Below are 12,117 nucleotides of genomic sequence, written 5' to 3'. Positions count from 1 at the left end.
AGTCCAGAGGCTGTGAACTGCACAATAGTAATGAAAAGACAATCTAGATGATCACTGCTTTATACTTTCAACACTTTTCCCCACAGGATTTACAATCTATGAGTAAAAGAATTGAAAGGTCAAAGGTTTTGGTGCAGCAACTTGACGAGCGAGTTGGAAGAGGTTATGATGAAGCAGCTTTGAAAAACGTGCTGGACAACTTGAAGGAGACAACTGAATTTGAACTGAAGATGTTTCAAGGGAGCGTGGCACAGCTTTATGATCAAAATGTATGTTCTACCATTTTTTAACCTATCATCAATTTTTAACAATACAATAACAACATGAGTAACAGGAGGAGGCCATTTAGCATTCCAGATCCAGGCAAATCTACAATGAGAGTTAAACATTGACAAAGCAACGCTGAGCTGTGAGGGGAGACGGTCCACACTGTGAGAGGAGAGGATCCACACTGTGAGGGGAGAGGGTCTACATTATGAGGGGAGGGGATATGCACTGCGAGAGGAGAGGGTATACACTGTGAGTGGAGAGAGTCCACAGTGTGAGGGGAGAAGGTCCACACTGTTAGAGGAGATGGTTCACACTGTGAGAGGAGAGGGTTCACACTGTGAGTGGAGACGGTCCACACTGTGAGAGGAGAGGGTCTATACTGTGAGGGGAGATGTTCCACACTGTGAGAGCAGAGGGTCTACACTGTGAGGGGAGGGAATCTGCACTGCGAGAGAAGAGGGTATACACTGTGAGGGGAGAGAATCCACAGTGTGAGGGGAGAGGGTCCACAGTGTGAGGGGAGAGAGTATACAGTGAGTTGTGAGAGGAGAGGGTATACACTGTGAGGGGAGAGGGTCCACAGTGTGAGGGGAGAGAGTATACAGTGAGCTGTGAGAGGAGAGGGTATACACTGTGAGGGGAGAGGGTCCACAGTGTGAGGGGAGAGGGTATACACTGTGAGGGGAGATGTTCCACACTGTGAGAGCAGAGGGTCTACACTGTGAGGGGAGGGAATCTGCACTGCGAGAGAAGAGGGTATACACTGTGAGGGGAGAGAATCCACAGTGTGAGGGGAGAGGGTCCACAGTGTGAGGGGAGAGAGTATACAGTGAGTTGTGAGAGGAGAGGGTATACACTGTGAGGGGAGAGGGTCCACAGTGTGAGGGGAGAGGGTATACACTGTGAGGGGAGAGAGTCCGCAGTGTGAGGGGAGAGGGTCCACACTGTGAGGGGAGAGGGTCCGCAGTGTGAGGAGAGGGTCCAAAATGTGAGGGGAGAAGGACTACACTGTGAGGGGAGAGGGTCCATACTGTGAGGGGAGAGGGTCTACACTGAGCTGTGAGGGGTGATATTCCACATTGTGAGGGGAGAGGGTCTACACTGTGAGGGGAGAGAATCCACACTGTGAAGGGAGAGGGTCTACACTGAGCTGTGAGGGGTGAGATTCCATACTGTGAGGGAAGAGTGTCCACACTGTGAGAAAAGAGGGTCTGCACTGTGAGAGGACAGGGTCCACACTGTGAGGGGAGACGGTCTACACTGTGGGAGGAGCGGGTCAACACTGAGCTGTGAGGGGAGAGGGTCTACACTGAGCTGTGAGGGGAGAGGGTCCACACTGTGAGGGGAGAGGGTCTGCTCTGTGAGAGGAGAGGATCCAAAATGTGAGGGGAGAGGATAGACATTGTGCGGGGAGAGGGTCCATGCTGTGAGCAGAGAGGAGAGAGTCTACCCTGTGAGCAGAGAGGTTCCACACTTTGAGGGGAGTGGGTCCACACTGTGAGGGGAGGGCATCCATACTGAGGGGAAAGGGTCCACACTGTGGGGGGAGAGGGTCTACATTGAACTGTGAGGGAAGGGGGTCTACACTGTGAGGAGAACAGGTCTACATTGTGAGAAGAGAGGGTATACATTGTGAGGGGAGAGGGTCCACACTAAGGGGAGACGGTCCACTCTGTGAGGGAAGAGGGTCAACACTGTGAGGGGAGAAGTCTACATTGAGCTGTGTGGGGAGAGGGTCTACATTGAGCTGTGTGGGGAGAGGGTCTACATTGAGCTGTGTGGGGAGACAAGAGTCTGCAGAGTTTGAGGGAATGAGTTGCCCTACATACTGTGCTTTAAGGAATCAAAAACTGATGATCCCTGGACAGATAGAGTCATACAGCACAGAAACAGACCCTTTGGTCTAACTAGTCCACGCCGAACCCGCTCCCAAATTAGTTCCACTTGCCCGCTAGATAGCCTAGAGTGGTGGCTTGACATACTGTCCATTAGCAGCTAGAAGATATTAGACTGAATCAGAGGAAGATGCAGCCACAGACATATGTTTTCCCTCCTCACTGGCTGAAGGTTTTCATTTAAGTATAGTTACGTGGTGAGTGTGTGAATGAAACAGTGAAGGGACATGTGTGTGAGCATATACGAAATGTCAATAGCTTTTCTCAATTTTGACATGAATCAAAGATACCCTTCTGCTAATTTGTTTTTATGTTCACTCATGGGACATAGGTGTCACTGGCTGGATTGGCATTTATTGCCTGTTTTCAGTTGTTCGAGAAGATTGTGGTGAGCTACCTTCTTGAACTGCTGCAATCCATGTGCTTTAGTTGCAACCACAATGCCATGCATTGACTCAACAGGGATTCGGTGTAATGAGAAAGATTCTGACAGCTTATTCAGTAAACTGACAGACCCTGAAGTAACAGGGTTAATCAAAATATACCCACTTGGAGATGTTTAGTTTGGCTTAAATCATCCACTAACTAATTGCCATTCCTCACTTTAAATAAAACTGTAAAATACTGTTTTTATTTTAATTTAGTCTTTTGAGGCATTCTTTTAATTCTCTCTCAGGATGATGGTGTCACTGATAAGGACAGAATCTGTTGGCCAACACTAATTGTCCAGGAGGAGGTAGTGTTGAGCTGCTGCAGTCTATAAGGTGGGGGTACAGCCACAGTCAGGTCCAGGATTTTGGATCATTCAAGATCTTACACAATTTAATCAAATAACCCTTCACTCTTTCAGACTGGAAACAATTCCAGTCTGTCCAAACGTTCCATTCATTCTTGGTATCAATCTAGTCAACTTTGTATTGCCTCCAACACATTTGCACCTAAACTGCACACAGCCGTGGTTTCAGCGATGCCCGAGATAACTAAGCGTAACATCCTTACTTTTTATTCAGTTCCTCTCATAGTAAAGGATAATCTTCCAAAATTCAGGCTTCTGAAAGCAAAAGGGAAGAATTACAAGAAGCACAGAGGTCATAATATACACTGTATACTGAATTAGCATCAACCATTTATCTGACTCAAAATGCTCTCTATTATCAGTGTATTATTTTCGAAAACTTTGTTCTTAAAATGAATGAAACAAAGCTTCAAATGGAGGTAGGCAGGGGGCAATAGTCATCCAATGGCTTGAGTAGTCGTATCATGGCCGTTGGCTAAAAGGTTTCAGAGAAATGATTGACACAGCATAAGCTTCGTCCCCCTGGAAATACAGTAGGTGCTTGAGAGAGCAGTTTCATTGAATCATTTCATAGAAAATAGGTGCAGAAGTAGGCCATTTTCAGCCCTTTGAGTCTCTACCACCGTTCAACATGATCACGCAATTTCAGTATCCCATTCCTGCTTTCCCTCCATATCCCTTGATCCCTTTAGCACAATGGGGAGAAAGTGAGGTCTGCAGATGCTGGAGATCAGAGCTGGAAATGTGTTGCTGGAAAAGCGCAGCAGGTCAGGCAGCATCCAGGGAACAGGAGAATCGACGTTTCGGGCATAAGCCCTTCTTCAGGAATGAGGAAAGTTTGTCCAGCAGGCCTCATTCCTGAAGAAGGGCTTATGCCCGAAACGTCGATTCTCCTGTTCCCTGGATGCTGCCTGACCTGCTGCGCTTTTCCAGCAACACATTTCCAGCCCTTTAGCACAATGGCCACCTCCAGTTCCCTCTTGAATATATTTAATGAACTGGCCCCAACAGCTTCCTGTGTTAGGGAATTACACAGGTTCACAACTCTCTGAGTGAAGGAATTCTTCCTTATCTCAGTCCTGAATTGCTTACCCCTTATTCTTAGACTGTGATCCCTAGTTCTGGACTTCCCCAACATCAGGAACATTCTACCCGCAGCCAGCCTGCTCAGTTCCATGAGGATTTTCGATGTTTCTATGAGATCCCCCTCTCATTCTTCTAAATTCCAGTGAGTACAAGCCCAGTCGATTCCATGCCATCCTGGGAATCAGTCTGGAGACCCCTTGCTGGACTCCCTCAATAGAAAGAATGTCCTTCCTCAGACTAGGAGACCAAAACTGCACACGATACTCAAGGTGTGGCCTCATCACTGCTGCTGTGTAACTGCAGCAAGACATCTCTACTCCAATACTCACATCCTCTGCTATGAAGGCCAGCATGCCATTACCTGTCCTCATTGCCTGCTGCACCTGCAGGCCAACCTTCAGCGACTGTTCCACCATGACACCCATGTTTCATTGTACCTCATCTTTTCCTAAACTGCCACCATTCAGATAATAATCTGCCTTCATGTTTTTGTGACCAAAGTGGATATCCTCAGACTTATCCACATTATATTGCATTTGCCAGTTATTTGTCCAGTCAGCCAGCGTGTTCACGTCACCCTCCAGACTCTTAGCATCCTCCTCACAGCACACACTGCTACCCAGGTTAGTGTCATCTGCAAATTTGGAGATAAGGCATTCAGTTCCTTCATCCAATTCCTAATATATACTGAGAAAAGCTGGTCTCAGCACTGGACCCTGCTGCACTCCACTGATCACTGTCTGCCACTCTGAAAAGGATCCTTTTATTCTAACTCTCTGCTTTCTGTCTGCTGACCAGTTCTTTATACATTACCTCTGATGTCATGAGCTTTAATTTTCCTCATTAGTCTCTTGTGTGGAACTTTGTCAAAAGCCTTTTGAACTTCTAGATACACACTAGCTATCAATTCACCCTTGTCCACTGTACTGGTCACATTCCCAAAGGATTCCAGAAGATGTATCAAGCATGATTTCCCTTTAGTGAATCCATGCTGACTTGGACTGATTCTGTCACCGTTTTCCAAATTCTGGATTAGTGATGCTGGAAGAGCACAGCAGTTCAGGCAGCATCCAAGGAGCTTCGAAATCGCCGTTTCAGGCAAAAGCCCTTCATCAGGCTTTTGCCCGAAACGTTGGTTTCGAAGCTCTTTGGATGCTGCCTGAACTGCTGTGCTCTTCCAGCATCACTAATCCAGAATCTGGTTTCCAGCATCTGCAGTCATTGTTTTTACACCATTTTCCAAATGCTGAGTCATTACGTCCTTTATAATTGACTCCTGTATTTTCCCCACCACCAGCCTATAATTCTCTGTTTTCTCTCTCCCTCCTTTTAATAAAAGTTGGGGTTACATTATCTATTCTCCAGTTCATTGGAACTCCGTATAGAATGCTGGAAAATGATCAACAATGCATCTCCTGCTTCTAGGGCTACTTCCTTAAGTACTCTGGAATGCAAAGCATCAGGGCCTGGGGAATTATTGGGTTTTATTCCCATTATTTTCCCCAGTACCATTTCTTGACTATTAAGGATTCCCTTCAGTTCCTCCTTCACGCTTGACCCTCTGTCCCCTAGTATTTCCAGAAGGGTGTTTGTGCCACTTTAGTGAAGACAGATCCAAAGTATTTGTTCAACTTGTATGCCATCTATTTGTTGTCAATTATGAGTTGCCCTGATTCTAACTGCAAGGCACCTACATTTGTTTCAACCAATCTTTTTCTGTTCAAATGTCTAGAGAAGCTTTTGCAGTCAGTTTTTATGTTTTCCGCAAGCTTAGTTTCATATTCTATTTTCCCCTTCCAAATTAAACCCTTTGTCCTCCTCTGCTGAATTATAAATTTCTCCCTGTTCTCAGGATTGCTCTTTTTCTGACCAATTTATATGCCTCCCCGTTGACTTTAACACAGTCCCTGATTTCCGTTTTTGTAGATTAGACTGTCTACAGTGTGGAAACAGGCCCTTCGGCCCAACAAGTCCACACCAACCCTCTGAAGAGAAACCCACTCAGACCCATTTCCCTCTGACTAATGCACCTAACATATAGGCAATTTGGCATGGCCAATTCACCTGACCTGCACATCTTTGGATTGTGGGAGGAAACCGGAGCACCTGGAGGAAACCCACACAGACACAGGGAGAATGCAAACTCCACACAGTTCCCTGAGGCTGGAATCAAACCTGTGTCCCTGGGTAGCCATGGTTGAGTCATCTTCTCTGTTTTACTCTTACACCAGATAGGGATATACAATTGTTGAAGTTCATCCATGTGTTCTTTAAACATCTGCCTTTGCCTATTTACCATCAACCTCTTAAGTATTCTTGGCCAGCTTATCCTAGCTAAGTCTTGCCTCAAACTACCAATGTTAGCTTTCTTTAAGTTCAGTACCCTAGTCTCAGATTTAACTGTATCACCCTGCATCTTAATGAAGAATTCTACCATATCATGGTCACTCTTTCCAAAGGATCTCACACGTAAAGGTTGCTAATTAATCCTTTCTCATTACACAATACCCAGTCTAGGATGGCTTGCTCTCTTGCCTGGTTCTTTGACATATTTGTCGAGGAAACCATACATTCCAGGAAATCCTCCTCCATTACAATGCTATCGGTTTCTTTAGCCCAATAAATATGTAGACTGAAGTCAGCCATAATAACTGTTTTACCCTTACAGCATGCAAGTCTAATTTCCTGTTTGATACAATCCCCAACCTCACAATTACTGTTTGTAGTCTGTACACAACTCACATTAATGTTGTTTTGCCTTCGCTCCACCCATATAGATTCCACATCATCCAGGCTAATGTTCTTCCTTAGTAGTTAATCTCCTCCCTCATCAGCAACACTACCTCACCACCCATTCCTTTCCATTGATCTTTCATGAAAATTGAATAACCCTGGACATTGAGTTCCCATCCTTGGTCACTCTGGAGCCAGGTCTCCGTGATCCCAATTACATTATATTCATTAATCCAGTTCTTTCATCCAACTTATTACAAATGCATTCATCCACATTACAAGGGGTTCTCAAAGGGGAGTTCTCATCAGATGGTCCTCAGAGAACTATCTTCTTGAGATGACATCATCCCATGTGATGGCCTAATATAAGAGGTCTCCACCTTACTCCCTATTCATTCATTTAACAATCAACAAACAGCCAGCCATTTGGTTCATGATGTGTATCTGTAATGTAGGTCAGAATAGAGGCCGGACTGTGTATGTCACTTATGAAGTTGTTAATAAACTTCCAGATATTTGACTCAGTATAAACCTGTTTCTCTGTAATATGCTACTTGGGCGAACATATAGAAAATCACAAAATTCATCATTGACCCTCTAACAGTTTTGCATTCCTTCAATATTGTTCAAAAGTGCAACTTTGGCTCAGTTTTGCCCCACCTCACTAATGGACCTACACTCTCCCAGTATTGATGTTGAGGATATTGGATAGAAGAGCTGTTGTACTGATCTAAGCTGGCATGTTGAATTGATTACTAAAGGGACATGACTCTTAGATTCCAGCAAACGTTTCCACTGAATGAATCTTTTATTTTAATCAGGTGGCAACTTTAATTGCACTGCAGAACAGTGATCAAATCCTGTTGGAGCACGAGATGTCTGAAAACCAACAGCTTCACCAGTGTATTGGTCTTCTCAAAGAAGAAGCAACTGCTTTGCGCAGTAAGGTTGGTATTCCTCAGTGAGGACTGACCTCGAATAAGCCCTACACTGAATTTTGCATAAGCCTACATCAATGATTACAAAATAAGAATTGTCATATAATGGAAGTATATTATGGAGTGATATTATTGAATCTGTTTTTCACCATGCTTTCAAAAGAAAGTTTAATAAATACTTGAAAAGAAACATTTTGCAGATGCCTTTTAATGTTGCATTTGTATCAGTCTCCACCACTTTCTCTGGCAGCTCATTCCATACACGCACCTTCCTTTGTGTGAAAATGCCACTTAGGTCTCTTTTATATCCTTCCCCTCTCACCCTAAACCTATGCCCTCTAGTTCTGGACTCCCCCACCCCAGGGAAAAGACCTTGTCTGTTTTTCCTATCCATGCCCCTCATGATTTTATAAACCTCTACAAAGTCACCCTCAGCCTCCGACGCTCCAGGGAAAACAGCCCCAGCCTATTCAGCCTCTCCCGATAGCTCAACTCTTCCAACGCTGGCAACATCCTTGTAAACCTTTTCTGAACCCTTTCAAGTTTCAAACATCCTTCCGGTAGGAAGGATATCAGAAATGTATGCAATATTCTAAAAGTGGCCTAATGAATGTCCTGGATAGCCACAACACAACCTCCCAACTCTTTTATTCAATGCTCCGACAAATAAAGGACAGCATACCAAATGCCTTCTTCACTATGCTGTCCACCTGAAACTCCACTTTGAAGGAGCTATGAAACTGCATTCTAAGGTCTCTTTGTTCAGCAACACTCCCAAGGACCTTACCATTAAGTATATAAGTCCTGCTCTGATTTGCTTTTCCAAAATGCAGCACTTCACATTTATCTAAATTAAACTCCATAATGCCACTTCTCAGCCCATTGACCCATCTGGTGAAGATCCCATTGTACTCTGAGGTAACCTTCACTGCTGTCCACTACACCTCCACTTTTGGTGTCATCTTCAAACTGACTAACTATACCTGCAATGTTCACATCCAAATCATTTACATAAGTGAGGATAAGCAGTGGACCCAGCACCGATCCTTGATGTACATCACTGGTCACAGGCCTCCAGTCTGAAAACAACCCTCCACCACCACCCTCTGTCTTCTACCTTCAAGCCAATTCTGTATTCAAATGGCTAGTTCTCCCTGTATTCCATGAGATCTAATCTTGCCAACCAGTCTCCCATGGGGAACCTTGTCGAACACTTTACCGAAGTCCATATAGATCATATCCTCTGCTCTGCCCTCCTCAATCCTCTTTGTTATTTTTTCAAAAAACTCAATCAAGTTTGTGAGACATGATTTCCCACGCACAAAGCCATGTTGACTATCCCTAATCAGTCCTTGCCTTTCCAAATATATGTAAATCCTGTTCGTCAGTATTCCCTCCAACAACTTGCCCACCACTGAGGTCAGGCTCACCGGTCTGTAGTTCCCTGGATTGTCTTTACCGCTCTTCTTAAACAATGGCCCACATTAGCCAACCTTCAATCTTCCAACACCTCACCTGTGACTATCGATGATACAAATATCTCAGCAGTGGGCCCAGCAGTCACTTCCCTGGCTTCCCACAGAGTTCTAGGGCACACCTGATCAGGTCCTGAGGATTCATCTGCTTTTATGCTTTTCAAGACATTCAGCACCTCATCCTCTGTAATATGGACTTTTTTTCAAGATGTCACCATCTATTTCCCTACATTCTATATCTTCCATGTCCTTTTCCACAGTAAACATTGATGGAAAATACTTGTTCAGTAACTCCCCCATTTCCTGCAGCTCCACATAAGGCCACCTCGTCAATCTTTGAGGGGCCCTATTCTCTCCCTAGTTACCCTATTGTCCTTAATGTATTTATAAAAACCCTTTGGATTCTCCTTACTCTTATTTGCCAAAGCTATCTCATGTCCCCTTTTTGCCCTCCTGATTTACCTCTTAAGTATACTCTTACAGCCTTTGTAGTCTTCTAAGGATTCACTCAATCTGTCCTGTCTATGCCTGTAATATGCTTCCTCCTTTTTCTTAACCAAAACCACAATTTCTCTAGTCATCCAGCATTCTCTACACCCACCAGCCTTTCCTTTCACCCTAACAGGAATACACTGTCTCTGGATTCTCGTTATCTCATTTCTGAAGGCTTCCCGTTTTCCAGATGTCCCTTTATCTGCAAACATCTGCACCCAATCAGCTTTCCTCATCCCATCAAAACTAGCCTTCCTCAAATTAGAACTTCAATTTTTCGATCCAGTCTATTCTTTTCCATCACTATTTTAAAACTAATAGAATTTTGGTCGCTGGCCCCTAAGTGCTCCCCCACTGACACCTCAGTCACCTGCCCTGCCTTATTTCCCAAGAGGAGGCAAATTTTGCACCTTCTGTAGTAGGTACATCCACATACTGAATCAGAAAATTTTCTTGTACACACTTAACAAATTCCTCTCCACCTAAACCCTAAACACTATGGCAGTCCCAGTCTGTGTTTGGAAAGTTAAAATCCCCTACCCCCTACCACAAATAACAGATCTCCTTCCAAATTAGTTTCTCAATTTCCCTCTGACTATTAGGGAGTCTATAATACAATTCCAATAAGGTGATCATCCCTTTCTTATTTCTCAGTTCCACCCAACTAATTCCTCTGCATATACTTCCGGGAGTATCCTCCCTAAGTACAGCAGTAATACTATCCCTTATCAAAATCACCACTCCCCCTCCTCTCTTGCCTCCCTTTCTGTCCTTCCTGTAGCATTTGTATCCTGGAACACTAAGCTGCCAGTCCTGCCCATCCCTGAGCCACGTTTCTGTAATTGCTTTGATATCCCAGCCCCATGTTCCTAACCATGTCCTGAGTTCATCTGCCTTCCCTGTTAGGCCCCTTGCACTGAAGTAAATGCAGTTTAATGTATCAGTCCTAACTTGTTCTCTGCTTTGTTCGTACCTGCCCTGACTGTTTTACTTGCTCCCTTTTCCACTGTACCAGTCTCAGACTGATCTCTTTCCTTACTATTTCCCTGGGTCCCAACCACCCATCTTACTAGTTTAAATCCTCCTGAACAGCTCCAGGTAATTTCCCTGTCAGTATATTAGTCTCCTTCCAATTCAGGTGCAATCTGAACTTCTTGTACTGGTCACTTCTACCCCTTCTCCCATACAGCAACTCCTCAGTCACACACTATTCTGTTCTATCCTCCTAATCCTCCCTCACCAGTTTGTAGCACCAGGAGTAATCCAGATATTACAACTCTCAAGGACCTCCTCTTTAAATTCCTGCCTCACTTTCTATATTCTCCCTTCAGAATTGCATCCTTTTCCCTTCCTATGTCGTTGGTTCCAATTTGAACAATGACCTCCTGCTGGTCCCTCTCCCCCTTGAGAACATTCTGCACCCTCTCTGAGACATCCTTGATCCTGGCACCAGGGAGGCAACACACCATTTTGATTTTTTGCTGCTGACTGCAGATACTGTCCATCTGTACCTCAGACTGGAGAGTGCCCTAACACAATCAATTGCTTGGAACCGATGTACCCCTCATTACATTACAGCAATTCTCAATACCGGAAACAGGGCTGTTCATGCTATATTCCCCAGAGAATCCATCACCGCTACATTTTCCAAAATAGCATACTTGTTTGAAATGGGGCTAGCCACAGAAGACCCCAGCACTACCTACCTACCCTCCTACTTTTCCTGGAGTTAACCCATTTACTGACTGTATCTGTAGATTTTCTCCCTTCATTTAACTTCCATCCATAACTTCTGTAGATTTCTCATTGCCTCTCAATGCTGGTCCAACTGATCCATGCAATCCAATAGAATTCGCAACCAAACACACTTCCTGCAGACATAATCATCAGTAACATTGAAACTCTCTAATAAACTCCCACATTCGACAGGAAGACCACGCTACTAAAGGCCATCTTTGCTCCTTCGCAATCTACGGACCCAGTAAAAAAGTGCTCCAGGCTAACCTCGTACTTATGGTTTATATTTTAAAAAATTTAATCAAGAGACAGATTTCAATAAAACATATAATCAAGAAAGAACCCACTCTATTCAGTACTGCAGACTTACAACAAGGTTACGTGTTAAAAACTATGCACTTATCTGTTCCTGTGCTGTGAGCTCTCCCACACAGGTTCCTCCAAGATCAGCTGTGAATTTTGCTGTTTGATCATTTTTCCTCAATGCACTCCAATGTCCAGGGGTACATGAAATTAAACAGCAAAGGCAGTAACTGTGCAGATTCACTGCTAAGTCAGTTAGCAGTGTAGGTTTCTTTCTCTTTCTCTCTCCCTCCAGACCATGTGCTTGCTTCCTTTGTCTGTCTTTCTGCCTTTTAAAAGTGCCATTGTTTTGACTTTACTTTCTCTGAAGTTCCAGAACAATGCAACAGCAT

The 12,117-nt window shown here is 44.3% G+C and overlaps 1 protein-coding gene across 4 annotated transcripts in view; it reads left to right on the top strand.

The window, feature by feature from the left end:
- The window catches only part of LOC122558042 (uncharacterized), a 224,700-nt gene that overhangs the window by 126,178 nt on the left and 86,405 nt on the right, over positions 1-12,117 (top strand). For all 4 annotated transcript variants that reach the window (XM_087996442.1, XM_087996444.1, XM_043706371.2 and 1 more), the window contains 2 exons: positions 87-269; positions 7,602-7,727. In XM_087996442.1, coding sequence (XP_087852568.1) covers positions 87-269; positions 7,602-7,727 — 309 coding nt within the window. The remainder of the gene's footprint in view (positions 1-86; positions 270-7,601; positions 7,728-12,117) is intronic.

This window comes from Chiloscyllium plagiosum, unplaced genomic scaffold (genome assembly GCF_037043375.1).
Source record: "Chiloscyllium plagiosum isolate Xiang-an unplaced genomic scaffold, Cpla_swu_hap1 HiC_scaffold_18, whole genome shotgun sequence".
NCBI classification, from domain to species: domain Eukaryota; kingdom Metazoa; phylum Chordata; class Chondrichthyes; order Orectolobiformes; family Hemiscylliidae; genus Chiloscyllium; species Chiloscyllium plagiosum.
This window is presented reverse-complemented; position numbering and strand designations above follow the sequence as displayed.